Source organism: Atta cephalotes (assembly GCF_000143395.1).
Source record: "Atta cephalotes unplaced genomic scaffold scaffold00087, whole genome shotgun sequence".
Classification (NCBI taxonomy): Eukaryota; Metazoa; Arthropoda; class Insecta; order Hymenoptera; family Formicidae; genus Atta; species Atta cephalotes.
Window position 1 is genome coordinate 208,478 of NW_012130151.1, and position 21,079 is coordinate 229,556.

The 21,079-nt window shown below is 31.4% G+C and overlaps 1 protein-coding gene across 1 annotated transcript in view; it reads left to right on the plus strand.

The window, feature by feature from the left end:
- Window positions 1-98: 98 nt before the first annotated feature.
- LOC105624755 overlaps window positions 99-21,079 on the plus strand; it is a 53,146-nt gene continuing 32,165 nt past the window's right edge. Inside the window, exons 1-2 of the mRNA XM_012206108.1 lie at window positions 99-233; window positions 5,262-5,418. Of these exons, the coding sequence (XP_012061498.1) occupies window positions 99-233; window positions 5,262-5,418 (292 nt within the window). The remainder of the gene's footprint in view (window positions 234-5,261; window positions 5,419-21,079) is intronic.

Here is a 21,079-nt window from a genome sequence, read left to right on the forward strand (position 1 = left end):
ACTCTCTCTCTCTCTCTCTCTCTCTCTCTCTCTCTCTCTCTCTCATCTCTGCTAAACGTAGGAACTATCAAATTACGAAAGTCAATGGTCTCGAAAATATGATCGCTGCCGAGATTACGGTATCTGGCCTTTTTGCACCGAGAACTCAAACAGGAAGATCTATGTCGGGTTCTCACGAGACTCATGGATTTCCGGAAAGCATCTATCGTGAGATTCTGATCCAAGGAGTGAAAGTAGATGAATCGAACGGTTTCCTGTCATAGAAGAAACATAATTTATATTCATTCTGAATGCATTTTCATTTCATTGAACATATATTAAATCTCATTAACATTGAACAATTTACCTAGATGAATGTTAAATTAATTTTGAAATATTGAAACGAATATCGAAGAGATATTAGAGAAATTGGAATTTTCTAATTAATAAACTATATTTTTTAAGCGAGAAAAAGAAAGTTTCTATCCTTGAGATCATATATATATTCGACTTAATACGATTCTTAGTCACCGATTCAATACTGATTAAATATTCTACCGTTTCAAATGGGATAAGCTGTTGAAACAATTTCAGCCGTAAGACAGATTAACGACTCATCGAGAGCGTAATTATGAAGCGGGCTCCTTTCTCAGGAGATTCTCGAGTTTATCGCGCCAGCAAGCGAGCGAAACACACGGCGAAATCTTATTATGCCGCTCCGTAACTGAGGACCAGCGTAACCTCGAGGAGAAAAGATGACCGTAGGAATTGCATCGTCAGTGCTGATGACGTGCACCGCGGCATGATTCATCCGACTTTCGTGAGAAAATACAATTTTTACCTGCGGAGTCTGCCGCACAATCTTATGATACGCGCCATAACAATCGCTATTATCATTCTGGTAGACGTTGAAACAAAGGCCACCAGGTGTTTGCAAGAATATCATCGTACTCGTAAATTAAATTCGCACTGAAACTGTTGCAGAAATTTTGTTAAATATATAACACGATTTTTCGGAAGATCATTGTGTTGGGATATATGAATCAAGGAACAAGATAATAGTTTGGCTATTTATACGGAAAGAATGGTTTTGCTGAAATATCTAAAAATTTAGTTAGATACAGATTGGAAAATAATTTTGTTGGATTTCATTAAAATAATTATGTAGAAATTAATGCCCGTTTGTACCAATGTAAATTAACTTTAATCTTGATTTAACTTATTCTTCATCTTCTTCTAATTCTTAAAATTAGAAAAAGATGAAGAATTAATTGAACTGAAATTAAAATTAAACTATATTGGTAGAATGGACATAACTGTGTGTTGATGACAGTGCTGTAAAAAGTTTTGACATTCTAACAACTTATTTTAATTTCTACATATTTTGATAGTCTAATAATTATTTACTTATCTAGCTAAATTTTTTTAAATGTCTCAACAAAATTGTCCTTTTCATGTGTATATATATATATATATATGATTTATTATATAACGAAATTTACATTACGTAACATTACGTAACGTTACACAAAAGTTTTACAATATTTAATTTGATAAAATGAAAACGATTAAAAGATGTGTAACAAACATAAATTAAATGACCATTACAAACAAATCATATAGCAGATCGCTTTGATAAAGTCTTTTCTAAATATTGACATGTGGAACTGCAGCGTCCATTAAAGTCTAAGGTATAAACAAATAACTAATTCTTTGTTTATTTTTATATGGATTTTATCTTAAAATCTTGTTTGTTAAAAGAACATTAAAAAAAATAATTTATAATTTTTGTTAAAAAAAAAGTTGCGACTTCGAATCAAAAAAAACTTACATTTGATAGAAAATGTGCGACATAAAGATATATTCTTAACTTGTTTACTGTCAGAAACTTATGACTTCGAATCGTAAATCCAGTTTCTTTTGATAAGCAATTTCCGGAACGCTTTCTGAATATAAAGGTATAAACGGACAGAAATTCTAATTGAGAGAAACAATCTCAATATTAACGAGTAATTACTATTAAAAATTTAATAACACATTTTACAGCATATATTACTCTGTCAGATTTTTAATTTCTAAACTAATGAAGTAGTCACAGAGTTTATGATTTCGGTGAAATACCGTGACATAAATCAGTAAGATAAATATCCTTTTTAGATCACGGAGCAAGCTATGTTGAAAAATGTACTTTTTACTACTTTCTATCTTCTTTTACGCGACAGTATAACGAGCTATCCGGCTCGAGCTGAAGACTTCTTTGCGATAGAATCGTTATAGCCGCGAGAATATCTGACAGTAAAAAGACACGCCTAGCAGTGTACTTTCGTGGGAAAAGCGCAGTCTCCTTACAACCGTCATCCGTATCGGAATCGGTGCGGTGATTACGCGAAGACAAAGTGAGCTTTGTCTTTGAATCAAAAGCGCCCTGTCGACGAGCTTGCTTTAACAAATAAGCGCGTTCTTCTTCCTTTCCATTAACATTTCCCCGGAAATGTCCGTCAATGGTTGCTCCGATATGAGAAAGTCTTGATTAATCGTCGTTGTGGGTGTCTTGAATAAAGATATCACAGAATAAAAGCATCATCCATTATTATCCTCATATCTGTATGGAATTACGTGTACTTTATGGAAATCCTTTTGTAATTCTTAATACCAGAAAAGAGTTTAGCTTTATCTAACTTTTTACGATGCTATAAACGTGAACGTAACGATTATGTCTTCAATCAGATTTATCGTAGATTGAGCAATATTTAAATCAAAATTTTGTTGATTTAACTACAAAGAGATTAAATTATAAACGTTATCCAATTTTTTTGCGGTAGAATACACAAATTTATTTCTAAATCTCTCAGCTCATCATGTTTTTTTACGTAAAACAATTAGTAACAATGTGAACACGGCTTTCGAATACAATTCGAACAAAATATCTATTTGGGAATGCGGCGTAAAAGTGAGACTGTTATTTTAACGATCGAAACTTGGAGTTACGCGAGGAAAATCAACAAAGCGCACGTCAAAGTGTGGAACACGTATTTTCCGAGCACTCGACGGTGGAGATAAGCGGGCGAGATAATGCGGCCGAGCGTGAGTGTTTTATCCATCGAAAGTACGATGGAAATCTGCGCTTTGTGTAACGCTTGGTGATCGCGGTTACAGAACCAACGTCTGCGCGCTCCACGTGCATGAACAGAACTCCACAGTCTTCGTAAGACCGACTTTCTCCTCTGTCGAGCATTACGCAACCATGTACTCGGCATCTTTGAGTCGCAAATATGATAGAATAGAGAACGAAGAGAAAAGGAACGCTGAGAGACGGTCAGCAATGAAATTTCACGAGACCATGCATCTTTGTCTTTTCATATCTCATCGCATATGGTGATTATCCGTGTATATTTTGTCCATCGTCAAAACTCTGGATTTTCCTTCCATAAAATAATTTATATATGTATCTACTCTACCGTCTTAATCATATCTTTTTGAAATTTTAATATTTTGGAGTATACTAATACTTTAGTAATAATTTTTAGAAATTGGAACGTTTTATTTATAATAATAAAAATATCAAATATATGCTCATTATTAGATTTATTTTTAATTTTTTTTAAATATCCATTTTGGATATTTTGCAAAACTATAATTACGTTTTTATATTTTTATAAAATTTTAAATAAATATAATATTAAATCTCTAATTGTAGCTTGGAAAGCTGTTTGCATAACAATTTGCAGTATATATATAAATCTTTGTCACTTTCGCGTAGAATTACATTAGAGAAATAATTAATGTCAATTTTATAAACACATATATTCGCTAGTTAATTATTTATAACACTATTTACAAACGCTGCTTCTAACTCGTACAAAAAGGAACGGTAATGGATATTGCACATCATTATCTAAATCAGGAAGCCTTAATTACGGCGAAACACTATCTTTTCTTAGCGCAGCTAGTATTTTTTTCTCTACACTTTTCCTCTCTATATAAGCGACATGTTGATTGGCGTACGCAACTTTGTAACTCCCGGCTCGCTGACACAACGAATGCAATCTTAATTAATTCAAGAAAATTGCGACGGGCATCGTGAGTACTTGGTTAAAAGCGACTTTCCAACGTGTCGTATGTAAAAGCGAATCCGCCGTACTTCCGTTTCACGCACGGGGCAAGCTCGTGGTGTAAACACACCACAGACCGAAATAGGGCTCTCATATTAATAGCTCGTCCCAAGTGCATCTGGTTACACTACGTCGAGATACCAGTAAGGATGAGGGTTTAGGTAGAGAAGTATTGAACGTGATACGTGGGTAGAAAATGATGTGAGAGAGTGAATATAATATATTTATGATACTTCTAAAGTTTCAAACTCGAACCAGTTGGTCAAAAGAAATCATAAATCATTTTTCGTTTTTTGAATCAAAATTTCCTTGTAAGTTTACTATCTTTTTATAGCAATATTTTAGTAATTTATACTGTTTTTATATAGTATATACTATACATATTAAATACATATTAAATTATTTTAATAATTTTTTAAAAGGTATATAATTTAATAGTATATGAATTTACAGTCACGTGATACATTTTCATGATGTTATATAAATGTAATAATTTCGAACGTTTTATTACGGCAATTTTTCTGTGATTTATTTCAACAAACATAGTTTGCAATACATTTAATATATAATTTCATAAATTATGATTTTGTACATAAAAAGTTTTCTGAAAGCTTTTACTAAAGAAAAATTGACTTTAAATGTATCAAGGAAGCTGATGTAAAAACTATTTTTGATTGAACTAAGAACTCTAATATATATAAATCTCGGTATAAACGTTATAACGTTATTACATGTAAAAGCATCAATCTTAATTTTGATAAAAAGAATTTTAACAGTTTTTCATAAAGATATGAAAATTAACAAGTAAGCGTTTTTAAAATAAAGAGACATGATAAATATGTGCAAAATGTAGATCTTTCTAGATAAATGTAACGTAAATACCTTTACCTTGAGTCAGCCATGCGACGACGCGTTTTCGTTACATTCGCCACGTGACAGGGATGTAAACTACTGCCGGAAAAAAAATCTCTTTTGGAATTCGTTTGGGATTCGTCTTAGATTTCTGATAACGCTTATCGCTATAATGAAAAACACTCATTAACAGTAGTAGAACAACACTGAACCGAGTTTTTTTTCGCACTTCCGGTTCACGGAGCGAAACGCGCGAGTGCGCGAGATGCACGCAGATAATCACCAATTTGTCGTATTTTCGTGGTTCTTGCCATGCAGCTTCGCGAGAATCTAGTCGCCGGGACTTACGCCGACGCGAGGACCACCACGACGACGACGCCGACGACGACGTTGACGGCGCTGACGCCAGTCGACGAAGCAGCCGACGAGGCGACGTTTGCGAGAGGCGGGGATGCGGAACCCCGCCGTAGGAGGGGTTAGCAATGGCGGTGCGAGAGCAGGGTGCGGGATGAGGTAAAGTGAGGCGAACCTGGGCGCAGGTTCGCATGCCCCCGCAATATTTACCGCTCGTGTGAATCTTTTGGGATTTCTTCGGTCCACTCTACATGAGATCACTGTTAAACAAGCAGTTAATGAAATACATTCTCGGTTGCGAGAATTGAAACTTCCACGGTTCGTGCCTATTTTCCCCAAAGATTTCATTGCTTCAAACAGGATTGTAGCTGAATAGAATATTAAATAGATTAGCCTGGCGAAAATAAAAATCGGAGAGTCAATCGAATGTAAGGGAAGAGTAACAGAAGTGTAAATGGAATTTGTAGGAGGCGAAAGTTAAAACAACAAAATGGAAAATTACTCGACGTTTACACTTCTTTTATGTTTCGTTGCTTCAATTTTTGCCTCCTAGAAGCTTCGTACATTTCTTTTCCCTTATATTCGACTTACGCTTTTTATTTTCGCCAGAGAATGGCAATTTTTGTCATTTTGGCGTATTTTTTTTAGGCTCAGATGTGATCGCCGCGATAAGCTTTTAATATTTCTTACAAAGTTGTGAAATAACTAAAGTGATGGAATCTATTTCCGATTTCTGATCGTAACGGAATTTCTCCTATGGTTCAATTTCATGTGAAAAACGAGCCGTTTTTCCAACTGCGCACTACATGGAGCCCAGACTGTTTGAACGTTAGAAAATACCAATCCTACTATTTATTTTGGTTGCTTTTGTTTCGAAGGTATCGCATTGAATGTAGTGCGAACGGTCGCCGGCTGGTTGGCTGGTCTCTACTGACAAAAAGAATTTCCACCAGTATTGCTCGCGTTAACTAATTTTCCCCGATGTCAGTTCCATTTGAACGTAAAGAATTGCTCGCCTGAAAGCGCGCACAGCGCTTCTTAATATAGATAACTTTCTTCATCTCTTTTTTATAAAAAAAAAATCGATACACAAAATATTATTTATTGATCACGTCACGGACTTTTAATTAATAATTCACTTACGATTTTCGACATCGGAAAAAACATAGAATTTTGTTGTACAATGGAATAGGATATAACAGACGGCCTGTTGAATCGTGCCCGTTGAAACGCAAGTAATCTTCCCGTGAAACGAAAATTTCGATTCGCTGTAACGCTGATGCGTATAGAATAGTAATTTCCATTTATTTCAAACGGCACAAATTCGATCATTTAGATTTTTCCAGTTCATGCCTAAAAACTTTTATCGAAGATTGCGATTGCGTTATCTTATATAAGAGAAAAGGTCTTTTAAAATTAAATGATACCTTTGAAAGAGAATAAGAGAGATTTTTTTTTTGAGATTTTCCGCAAATTTTAGATTGCATGGTATTCTATTACTTCAAGGATATTACATTCCAAGCGCAACGCTTAGTTTGCCGCGGAAAAATTGCGGTATTATGTGATGGATATATAACGTGTATAACATGTGTCAGATACATGAAATACGAATAGGATAAGTTCAATGGAAAAGCTCATTGTCTGTTTTTAATACTAATCTGATTATTATGAAAGTATCAGCATTTCCAAGAATCGTTTTTGCATTTTTTATAAATGATTATTCAGAGGATTAAGATTCATTTAAAATAGACGTGATATTAAATCAACATGATATTAAACCGATAAAATCAATAAAGGAGTTTTTATAATAATTTTTTGTTCTAACTTTGACGCGAAATATTGGCGTTACATTATCGCCATTATGCCGTTGCTATTTCGCATTTATTATAATGTTTATTTAAAGCGCACATGGAGTGCCCTTAAGTTTCATCTGTCTTATGAATTATAAACCGGCTTTAATCGAATTCGCAGTCTCTACGGCCGTACTCGCCAAAGTTCGATACATCAAATCCATACGCTGCGTTTGATCTTGTAATTTGATTGCAGATAACGCTTCCTCATATTCGATTATACGTTCCGCTTATTGACTTTTGTATTATCATGTTTGACACGTGGACGCATGCGTATGTTAAACGCGTTAATACGAGTTTGTTATGAATGTAAAGCGAAAATTATTACGCTATTGTTCCCTATTTATTTTACTGCGATTATTTTTTTTGAAAAATTATAGACTGATTTTTGATTTTTATATATATACATACACACACACACACATATACATACATGTTTTATTTGTTGAGAAATTATATCTCCAAGAAGATTAAAAGACAGAATATATAATTGTATAGTAGCATTAAGAACTTTATATTTGATAAGAAATATTAGGTACAAAGAATCTCCTTGATCGAATTTTTCACTCATATCATCATGTATGTTAATATTTCTCAGTAAATAATCTTATCAAGAACATCTTGATAACACACCGAATTCTATCAAATTACATAAAATTTTACATATTTAATGAAGTTACTGCATATTATCGATATTTTATAATTAATTTGTCTATTCATTTCTTATCTTTAATTAAAAAGAAATTCTGTATTATGTAATATAGCCGTAATTGCGTTTAGAATTTATTTCATTTATATTCCAGAATCTAGACGCTTCGCTCTAAATAATGGCTCGTAAATGAATTTGGCGTTCGCGACACGCGACTTTATCACGTGCATGATATTCGTACGAAACGCTACAAGCGTATCCGAGCGCTTTGTTCTTCGGTACCAGAGGCTCCATCGTGCAATCTAGTTTATCTAGAGCGCCTGCGCTCTTCAGGTCTCTGGGATGGTAGCGGTGGTGGGGACGGCGGTTTTCGGAGGGTGGATAGCGAATATTGACGTGTCGCAGGCGAGCCAGGGGTTAGCAGGTGGCAGGAGCCAGCGAGGCCAAGGGCTCCTGGGGGCAAACGAGGGGTGGAAACAAACTCGAGAGGATGCGATGTCTAGTACTGCGTGTAGGGATTGGCCCCTCTTTTGCGAGTCGCCAGTCGTAAGGTCGCTGAGAAATATCTTGGATCGATCTCATTTTGCGCACTAATACACTAATCTTTAATTCGCAATTTGCTTAGAAAGAAAAAGAATTATAAATTTATTTCATTTTCGATCAATTAATTTTTCATTTGATCGCGATAATTTAAAAAAAACAAATATTGAGATTATTTGATTAATAAAATCATTTTGATTTAAAATCTGCAAACTAATAGGTATAGTTTATTCTAATCTTGATATTATAATAATTAATGTAGGAATTTATTATCCATTCTTAATTATGAATTAAAGCTTGAAATGTTTGTTTGAAAGCTTTACGGTTTTATCGTAATTTTCGCTTTCACGGAAAAAGATTATTATTTAGTTAGTAGTCGTTACAGAATTTTCTAGTTTTATTTGTAATTGTCTGGTTTATCATTCACAATAATCATGTTTTACTCGTGAAAACATACGTACTCATGTATATTCAACCTGTCAGAAACTGTCTGAAACAGAATTGAGAATATCTACAGTAGAATCATAACAGATCCAACAAATAATAGCTTATCTCGAGAATTTGAAATGAAATTTATTATACTAGAATAAGAATCCATATCACTAGTTCATTGTTAAATGAGAACAATTTTGATTTTTTTTATTTCTGCAGTATAATTTCTCTCTTTTCTTTTTTAACTCTCAACAGAATGTTACTACATCATTTTATTACAAGCATGAATCATTCAAAAACTTTTTTATTTACACTCAATACGTACCGAATTTCCAATTAGTATAGATTTTATGTGCACGTATCTATCTATTATTGCACGTAATTAGTTTAATTAAATTCATTAATATTTTTAAGAATCTATGAACTACAACAGTTATAATTATAATTTCACATAACGTAAACGATAGCATATTATCGTGTGTCGCAATTTTCGAAATTATATAATATTACAAAATCATATGTTAAATCTTCTTTTGCTAATAAAAGTAAAAAGAGAAACTGAACCTCTCATACTATTTTATTACCTCTCATACTATTACAATATTTATTTTTCTTGCTCACAAAATTGTCTTTGGAAGTCAGTACTTCGATTTAAATTATCACATGAAAAATATTTCCAACAACGAATACGCGTATTTCAATTCATCACAGTATATTGTATTTTTACAATTTTTGTTCGAGATATCACCTCGCGCACACTCTTTTTTTGAAAGAAAGACTGTTTTTGCAACAAGAAAGGGATGTGTTTTCTTAGGATTGATAGTAATCACGGTAACCTAGGCCCACATGTAAAAGCGATCCTCTAACAACGAGCGCAACCCGAATACACTCAAGTTTCCCTGAAAATCCTCGTAACGAGCTGTCATTTCCAGCTCTGTTGTGGTCCACCATAGAAGGAAACGTTCAACACGCACGCAATTTCACGGGATTGAACAACCGTGATAAATACGACCTCCCCTCCGTTCCTCCGGGCTTTTGAAGCACCCTAATCATTTCCACTTCTATCGACGGCCATTTCCTCGATTGCCATATTCCCAATATTTTTTTTGCGGAGTTTCTCGCGCCGATTATTTCTCGTCGGATAATTGATTGTTACGTCGCGAAGTTTGCAAAATAAAAACTATATTAAAAATCTTTATTTTAGACCACATATGTGAGAACACAATCACTAGAAATTAAAATACCTAGAACAGTCGAAGCTGAATCTTCATTGCTTAAATAATTCAATTCTTGAATTACTATATATACCATATTGTAGTCTTTCGAATTGCGCGCCAAATTGTTTTTCCGGACTATAAACACAATTAAATCACTTTAGTAATCGCGAATTAAATTAAATTGACAAGTAATTTTAATAATTTAATGCTATAATCAATTATATTGTTATTTTATACTAAAATAATGATTATATTTGATACTATATAGCATCAAATTGACACGATATATCAAATTTACTTATCGTTTTAGTATAAAATAACGATATATTTAGTAGAAGCAGTGGTGACTTAAATTTGACACTAAAGATTTAACAGTATATGTGAATGTTGTGATATCAGAATACATTTGACGATAATATAATTTTGATGAGAATTAAAAATAGTATTAAAAATAATTTATATTCCAGATTTCTTTTCTATATAGAAGAAGTAAAAAAATTAAAAGAAAAAGAAAAAACTAAAGTTAGAAGTTTTGCATAAATTTTGGTACTATAACGTACGGATTTTAAACATTATTCTTTGTGAATGATGTGTACTCTCTGAATCAGTAGATAATTACTAATTATTCAGTGACATACTTGGCACTGGATATTCAGTGAAGTTCAATTAAAAAAAAATGTTTGAGCATTATATAATTAAAATACTGATATTTCAATGTTAATTTCAATCTTCTAATATTATATTTATTGAATTTATGCACTGAAACAAGGTTAATTGGATCACATAATAAACATTAGATAAGTTAGGGATCTCACATTTTATTCACTGATTACCAATGGTATGCTTGGCATACCATTGCACTGATATCAATGATTATTCACTGATTCAGATTTAGAGAGTAATGAATTATTAAATTATTATATTTTAAAAAACTTGTGTACTAATTATTTTGCTGACTCTCATTACTCCATTTTCATATTTTTCTTTTATGTATTGTAAGAAATTATTTTTAAGAAGTTATTTTATGTATTGTAAGAAATTAAATTACTTTTACTTTTTATAATGTATGATTATAAATGTATTATTCTTTTTAACTTAGAAAAGATTTCCATTCATTTCTATGTAAAAGAATATTAGTTTCTTATAGAAATTAATTTTTTGAGATAAGAAAGATAATTTGATATATAAAAGTAATAAAAAATAAATAAGCTTTATTTAAATAAGTTTCTTGAGAAAAAAATAAACAATATAAAGTTAAAAAATTAATATCTTTTAAAAAATACCTTATAGCTTAAAATTAATATCTTTGAAATTAATACATTTTTTTCTCAAAATATCTTATCTTAATTTTAAAATCGATTATCGACATTTAACATAAAAGTAACATTTTTTAATGAATTAATATTGATATTGTCAAAAAAACGTTTCCGTAGTCTTGCGCTTTGTAGAAGTGTATTAGCAAAGTTCCTTGTCCTTATGTGACTTGCAATATATTCCAGTCCCTCACGTCACGACCTGCAATTAGCGTCAATCTTATGGGAGCAATTTGGCTTGTCCCTTAACCCGATTATAACGATTCAATCAAAGAGACAAAATAAGAATTTTCCTAGCAATCTTGTATCCGTAAACTAATATCTAGTGTAAAAGAACAGATGTTTCTTTAATTTCTTCATACTCTTCGATGAGAAAAATCGATGAGAAAATAAATAAATCGAATACGAGAATATGCGTGGGGTTTTCGATACTTTAATTTGTTAGATACTCTTTTTATCTAACTACTTGCAATGAATCTTCTTCGCCGAGAAATGCGTCTTTTTCGCATTGGCTTTACTGTTCCGTCGCTTCGCGCTCGTACCCATATCTCATCTATCTCGTGGAAAAAGAGAAGACGAATGTCTAATGGATTTAGTTCCCTATGGAGGAAACCGATGCAGCTAGTTTTGAAAGGAAGGTGGATTCTCTTCGACGCGTTCGCAGCGTGTTTGCACTGGGCGAGATTCTATGTGTGAAAGGGAAGTAAGTAAAATCATGGGAAATGCTTTACATTTGCGCAACACAATGATAAAACATCTTGAAAATTTGATCCACTCGTGAATTTTGATTTTGGCGTATAGACTGAATATATGCACTAGTAATGATTTCTTATTATATTAAATCATTTTGTTAAAATCTCATAAATCATTTATTAAAATGAAATATAAATTTTCTTAGATATATCTAATTACAAAAGAGATCTTTGATCTTCATGATTTTCATGTTTTTCAATCCTTATTCTTGCTAGCAAATTTTTATATTTAAAAATTAATAACTTAATAATTAAAAATGACTTAATAGCCTTTTAATTTTAATAAAACATTCTTCAACTCTATAAATTTATAGAAAAATAAGTACAAAATTCAATTATGTAATTCATGATCAATATCAGAATTATCTAAAATATATTACTTTTTAAAATATATTATTTTTTAAAAATATCTTTGATTAGTTGTAAACTTTATAGCAGTTAGGATTTATTAATTTTTCGTACGATCCCTGGAAATCTACTCAACTTAAATTTGTTTTTATTATTATTTATTTATATATGATATCTATATATCCTTCATGTATTTTTACCATGCTTATATACTTACACAGAAGATTTAGTGAAGAACAGAAATGTTTCGGAAATGTAGGATATCTTGAAGTATAGCTGTGCTAGATATATTGCTATCGCAAATTGCTATGCGCAAATATTATATTGCTTGAATCGGTGTACATATGTATACATATACGAACATATAAATAACGTGTCAAAAACCCGAAGAATTTCACATATATTAAAACATATAAAATCCTTTAATATAAAATATCTCGCATATCAAATCGTTAACTTGTTATAAACGAGCCAAAAAATTAATAGATATTTCCTTTTAAAATTTATGAAATAAAATTTTATTCCGAAGTCATTTCCAAAATGTATTTGTATTTGAGACACTTTCTATCATCTATGTCGGAAGCTGCATAAAAGAGTTGTGAAACGATCTTAATCCGAGCGTTAAGAATGTCATCGGATTCGGTGAGAGAGAGCAAGACATCGAGTTTTCCGTTCCGTTTCCGAGCATAGCAGCGCGTCTCGACGATTTATCACAGACAGAAATGCAATTTTCCGCAATGAGTCTACCACAGTTAAACGACCCGGGATATCGAGAATCAGCAGTATCGCATAGCTCGCAATGAAAGGGACTCTTCATCACAAATAAATATACATGATTTCTTCCACCAATACATTTCTACATAAAGAATTTCTTTTAGAATTAAATACTAATATAATAAATTTATACAATGTTCTTATAGCATTCTATGAAACTTTTGCAATTATGAAAAATTTTGTAATAAAATCATTAAAATTATTTTTAGCATTGAGATATTTATTATCATTATGATATTTAGTTCTAGCAATAATATTTATATACAACCATAAGAACATTTATGTTATACGTTAAAAGCAAAATTGATTACTTTAAAGTATAAAATAACGCTATTTACAATATGGAATATCAATAGATTTTCTACAAAAAATAATATTAAAATAAATAAAATTTAAAATATTTTATATAAAGTAATATAAAATAATAATATCTGGATAAATTTTTTTTTAATTATAGAATTGTTTTTATGAGAAAATTAAACAAATTTTATAAACATCAAAAGAAGCAAGAGCGAATTTATTTATTGTACAATGTTTGTATGTCAGTATTACATTTGTATATCAAATTATCTGATCTTTTTCGCGAGTCTTTCAAAGCATTTCACTAGATTTTGCATGTCGATAAAATTAAAAACACATAAATATCTGCATACAGATGTACCACGCGAATGTATTCAAGAATAGATAACTTTTAGAGCGTGTACACAAAATAATACGCATACTATATTTAAATGCTAATTACTTGTTTTAAGAATTTTAAAAATTCATTCATCTCTTCGCAAATCTTATATATAATTATAAATTTATCACAAGTATCTTTATTCAAAATATATTCTGAATTCTAATAAATTAGTATTTCAATCAAAATTATTAAATTAGAGCAAATTTGCTTATTATACATATGAAGTCGCTTTTTTCATAGAATTTTATAATATTCTTCAAAAGAAAATAAATTCTTCTTTTAAGAACATGATAATAGTTACTAAAATTTGGAATAAATATATTTTTTAAGACTATTTCCAAGAAAATATTGTTTGTTACAAACAAACCGCTACTTGAAAGAAAAACGTAAATTGACATGAGTAATTACTTTTCTTAACAGTACAGAATGATATATTTTTATGTGTATAAAACGATTCTCGAAAAACTTCTAGATTAATTGGAACAATCTATTTTACAATACTTTAAGAAAATCTATCAGAAACATTTTTGAGAGCGCCAAATAATTCCAACGAATACGTAACTAGAAAAAGAATGGGGATTGATCATAGAAATGTGTATGCAATTATTATCAGCAAAGACGGCTCTCTCGTTGAAGGAATCATAAATTACATAATACATGTGAAAATAAATTCACGTCTCGTTGGTGATTGCCACGAAGGCCGGCAGCGTCGGGTGTTAAGTTACTCGCGGAGAGAAAATGTTAACAGCGCATATTCTCCCCTGAATCGTTCCAACCCTCACAGGGGCTAACTGGAGAGGTTCAGCCGCAGCTTGAAATAGCAGCGGTTACACGCGCAGTGCTGCTTGCTGAACGTACTACAGTAATTGTATGTGTATCGCGTAATTGCACGTTTGTGTCGCGCGATCTAAACCGAGGCTCAAGGAAGTAAGGGAGAAAGAGAGACAATGACAAAGAGCGAGAAAGTGGAAAAAGAGAGAGAGACTTTTGCGAAAGAAATTACAAACTTCGTTCTTCCAGTCACGAAAACGAGCCCTGCTAAGCGTTTCCTGAATGCAACGTCAACCATGCCCCGCTCGCATCTCTCTTGCGCTATATAAAATCGAATTATGTCGCAGCATGGTCAAACCAGAGACATTCGAAGACTCGCAATTATCTGTCGGAATTTCGTTTCGCTCTCATCGGCATGACGTAAAAATGCATTGCAACGTCGTTATTTCTTATTCGCTATGAGTTTGTCATGTCGGCGACAATAAATAGACATGATAGAATAAAGCGTGCTTGATTGAGAATAATATTTGGAATATGGGACGTGAATGAGTCAGGTCTTAAAGAGAATTAAGAAAATTGTCACGAGATTTATGCTTTTTGTGAGTTATGTTTGTGATGCTCTATTATATGTACCCTCCATAAATTTGGGAACATCCTACAGAATCAGATTTCGTATAAATCGCATTTTAATAAAAATATTTTCCATATTTTAATAGCATATTAATAGCATGTCTTTTTTCAATTAAATAATTATTTACAAACCTGTAAAACGTAGGATGTTCCCAAATTTATAGAGGGTACTATATATAACATGTTTTATATATACGTACATTTTATATGATATTTATAAAAGTATCTTTCATTACAATTTTTATCAGTTTCTTTCTATAATTATCTTCTCTGGAGAATTTCAAATTCTCTTGTGCACAACATGAGGCAACGAAAACGCGTTAATTGACGAAGAAAAGTACTTATTTAATTTATAATATAAAAGTGAGACAATATAATAAGTTATTATGTGTAATATTCTATTGTTAATTAGTTTCACTTTGCCGAAATTACAAATTTACTTATTTTGAAACAAATTTTTATGAGTTTCACAGAATGGGTGATTGTTTATTATTTGAATGTTTAAAAAACAATGTTCAATGCTTAAACGAGAAAACACAGTATTTTGAATTAACATCATGGGAGGAAAACATATGAAAAAAAGAGAAAAAACAACGCTCAAGGCGATCACAATTAGCGAAATAATAATTACGTATCGTCCTAGTTTTGTACGAAATCGTATTTTTAATATAAACACGCATAAATTATAAACTAAAATTGGCAATATAAATTAACTTTTAACAAATTATTGTTGATCAACGGTCTTTTTATTTTTCGTTTTTCTAAGATTGATTTTTTAATTAAAAATTTTTTTTATTTATGATCTTTTTCTGCTTAAATAATACATATAGATATATTTTATAATAGTTATTTGAATTACAAATTTCAAAATTATATGCTGATAAATAATATTTCAATTCTCTTATTCAACAGCATATTAATTTTACTGCAGAAAAATATTTTATGCGTACATATAATATCATTTTTGGTTGACTCCCAACAATATTCATTTCGGCATGTTTTTTTGAGTCTCAACTTGAGGTACCAACGGGAAATTTATCGTCGGAAATATGGTATCTCTTTTCCTCTCGCCATTCTCTCCTTCGATGTTTTCTCGGGCAATTCCCTATTTTCGCTCAAACTCGTCAAATATTTCGTGAGGGTGTCTTTTCATTCGCCGCGAGAAATTCTTGCCCCTGTCGCTACAAGCTATTCGATTCAATTCGGTTCGAATCGACTCGATTCGAAGGGTAGTCTGATTAAATTCCTTTCGGAATAAGAGTGGAGAGAAGAGGATGAGAGAGGAACGCGACAACCCTCGAAATCACTGGAACGAGACAAGCAGCCGACTCTCTGGTCTTCTCTAACGATCGTAGTGAACGGAACGTCGTGGGACAACAACAGTGCGTCACTTCGATGTCTAATTGAGACCTTTCCGAATGAACTATGCTATTAATCCTTATAATTTTGTCTATGAATGCTTAAAAATCGATTTCAAAATCGCAAATTACCTCATTTTTAAGTTTATTTAAAGTCAAGTAACTCTTCGTGTTTTTCTGTATATCATTTAGAATATTTCGAATTCTGAATTCTCTATTATTCTTTGGAAAAAAAATTTTATAATTAAATTAATAAAATCTAGGTCGAGAATTTTTCAAAATATTTGACAAAATATTTTTAACGAATTTAAACGAATTGGTTACGAGCGTGTCGATATTTTTTAATAATATTGAAAAACTTAATAACTGCTAGTACTATATAAGCACTATTATAAAAGAATGATATATTTCAATTTCTGAATGACAAGCGCGAGATCGAACAATCTCTATACTGTCTCTGTAATTAATCTACGAATGGACTGTGAACTTATAAATGTTATAACTAAGCTGATGATGATTGATCGAAAACATTTTGCTCCGTATACAGCTGATCATTATCGGACATCGGATGTCGTTATAGTGTGTCGCGTTCCCAACGAGCTCCGATTTCGAGCGGTTGGCTGAGCGTACTTGCATGCAAGGTACACTGTATGTGCTACGGCCGAAACAATGGCTCATGGTTACGTCGTTAATTGAGGCGATTCCCTGATGTTGCATCGGCACTGGTTATGCGCGTGCCTAGACGCTCGCAGGGAGACTGCTACGGGAATAGACTTGCGTCAACAATGTCACAATTCTCCCTCGCAAATCCTGCAGGAAGAGATGAGATTATCCGCGATAAAACAAAGAGCTATTACTGCAGGCTATTATACGCAGTTAGGAAATCATGCTCGTTGCAGCAAATTGATTTTTCATGGCGAGTGTTAATAGGTTCTAGCTTTCTTTTCTGAAAAAGAATAGATCATTTTTTTCACGAAAGAAGATTAAAATCAAAGCAAGACGAGTATTTCTAAAAATATACAGATGATAAAACAATACAACCGATAAAAATGTTTTTTTTTAATTTTAATTTGAAACATATTCAATGTCAATTAAATCCTGATAAATGAGATCAATATTTTTATAAAATTGTTCAGAATTCGTCAGAACAGTTGAATTATAATTATAATTATTGATAACAATAAAATAAGGAAAATGTTTTTATAAATTTATTCTGCTGTTTTTGATCGACTTGAATAAGAATTTTTACAAATTTGCTTAAATTTTCAAAATCCTATAATCTGAAGCTTCCCAGAGATCGTAAAAGAGAGCTTTCTCTCGAAGAGCTTTTTATTCAATAAGGTTAATAATCACATAGACTTTCTACAGCTGCATTTCCTTGGCGGCTTACTCGCAGTGTTTGATTAAATCCAACGTGAATCCGAGTTTAAGCGATTTAAGATTGCGACTGAAGTTTCGAGGCTCGCTACACAGCGCAGTAACGTCCGGTTTCTTTCATTGGCTCGCTCGTGCATACCGCACTGCGACATCCTGACGTAGTCTTGACTCACAATGACGGGACACAAGCACGATGCAAAAGAGCGTCTGCATGAAAATCCCTGCACTAATGAATATTTCAGAGACCTCATCGACAGACACAGATAAATGTTCGTAGGTATTAACGACAAATTTTTTTCAAGAAAACGAAAAGAGAAAGAAGAACAAAAAAAGAAAACGCGGATTAGGAGAACAAAGTTCATTCGAAATCTAGCTCTTAAAAGTAGTTACACATAAATAATGAGAATGAAAAGTAAATAAGAATGATTTTATACTGTGTAATTTACTCAGCAATAGGCACTTTTGATATATATAAATAAAACTAAATTAGATTAGATTTCATTCTTCCGTTTAAAATAGAGTAAATAAAATTAGAATAAACAAAAGTGAAACAAGATATTTCAAAAGCAACATTCTATTTTAAGAAATTGTAGTGTGCTGTTACAAACGACATTTCGAGCGCACAAAAACTAATATTGGCTAAACTTTCTTAGAAATAGTACATATATTATTTTATTTTGATCTTCTTGTTTTTATCTTTGAACAACCTGATCAATTTTTATCTTTTCAAGAAAATATCGTAAATTTTCTTTTAACAAAATGTATACTAAAAAAAAATCTTTTTTACAATCTAACAATTTTTAAGAATAATTTTTGGAACATTTCTTCTTTTAACAAATTTTAGAAAATAACTTTGAATATTTTACTGTTCTTTGAATTCTTTTTTACATTTCAATTGTTTTATAACTTAAAGATACTGAAAAAAAATTCCTTAACTATATTTATGTATATAATTTGGAATCTCTCTTGGAATGCATTTTGAAATAACAAAAAAAACCTAATTTAATTTGCATAAATATTTGTTTCATTGACAAACAAAATAAATTTCGTTCCCAAAATAAATTTAATTTAATACGCAATAATATTCATCGAGATTAATTCGATGCATAAAGAACAATCGGCGTTTGTTTTGAAGCTTGTTGAAGCTTGTTGAATATTTCAAATTGTGTCCGGCGTTTATTTTTTGTGGCGTTAATGCGTGTTGTGTGCAAATACATGTGGTAATTTTGTCGCCTATTGGCGAGCCTCGAGCGAGAAGGCAGCTGCGCGAGTTGCTCTATGCATTGTGTTATTATTCTTCGATATGCGATTCCCTATGAACAATTAACGATTATCAGCTCGAGCTATTAATTAACTCAAGTGTATCGAGGCAAGGTTTGTTTATCAAACTCGATATTTCATGCGATTTATTAATTTGACATAGGAATCGAAGCGATAGGTAACAGAAATTATACATTATTGACTCGTAATATTTATGAATGGTAATTCGTTCTTTAGCAATTCTGGGATTTAAATATTTCGTATTCTATTTTGAATTATTTAATAATAATAATTTATATCTTTTATTTTCACTTAAATTTATAAACTTACTTCAGAGACTATTTTTTAATAATATTTAAAAAATAAAATAGAAATCATTGTCTCCAATTTTATAATTTCAGACATTTTATCAAAATTTAGTAATCGAAGAGATGGTAGAAATCATTATATAACGGAAAAACGTATTTCGAGCACGTACTTAGTACTTCGACAGGTGTGCGTTTAGTGATTGCTGCATGCATTAACCGATATGAATTAATGACAGGTAACCCGATGCGAACGTCCAGAATTGTTCGCTTGCTAATGCAAGCGAGCGATTTGATTTCAATGTGTCTAGCAAATTCGGAGACAAATGTGAATATTACGCTAGAGGGTTGTAAACCATCCAATTGGTATAATGCGATCGTCATTGCATGTATTGTCCTATTTCCAATTATAGTTGATAAATACACATATACTCTAATTAAGTTCCTTTTTTTTTAATATAAAATATTCTATTTGCGAATTAATCTTTCAATTTTTAGAATTTTGCACATACCATTATTTTTTTTAAATATTTTATCGGTTTTATAATCAGATTTCTCATCAATAATTAGACTTTTTATCTAATTGGAAACAGCGAATATGTATTTATTATAATGTAAATATTATATATGAATTGTTAACTGTTCGATATTTGCATCTCTCAATTTTAATAGTAATAAACGCCGATCAACACATTCGTACTTTATCATTAATTAGAATTCGGAATTATCCGAATAGTTCAGTGAAAGTCAGTTTAAACTCATAAGTTCTGATATTCTGTATGTAACGTAATGATGACAGTCTGTAATTCGCGTCGATTCATAATTCTGTAACACAAACACGTTTATTGTTGAATATTTGCTCTGCGCAATCACCGGAACATGAATTATACCGAAGACACGCGAAATGTGGTTTAATCGATATGCAACATGCTACAAAATGAGTTTTTCAAGAGGAAAAGAAAATGAAAAGAGGATGCTTTGCGAGTAGAATATGCAATTTTCCGTCAACTATAATCGTTTTTCTCTTAACGACATATTTTTTTCACGAGGTACAAGGGAATAGATGACTCGTCCTAGGATGAGTACCTTGAAAAATTCAATCGTTTCTTTAAGTCCATAACAAATTTTTGGCTATTAAATGCAAAATTTTCGTGACGTTTTTGTATGATGGCTGGAACTTCGTGTGTGATGTAGAGGAATTTATTCCAATGATATTTCCCTTTCAATCGGGAATTGCGAATGTGCAAAGGTCGATGTTTCTGGTACGTGCTTCTTGTTAATAATGAAATATGAACTGCGCGAGAAAGATGTTTCTGTTGAGAAAAAATTGACGTGACCAAAAACTGAATCGGAGTTTTACAAAGAATAAAATTCAATATATTCACCTTGAACTTTTTGGTCTATATATGTATATATATATATATATATATATATATATATATATATATATATACAAATATATATATATAGACTATATAATAAATAATATATATATATTNTNTACTATATATATAATAGTATATA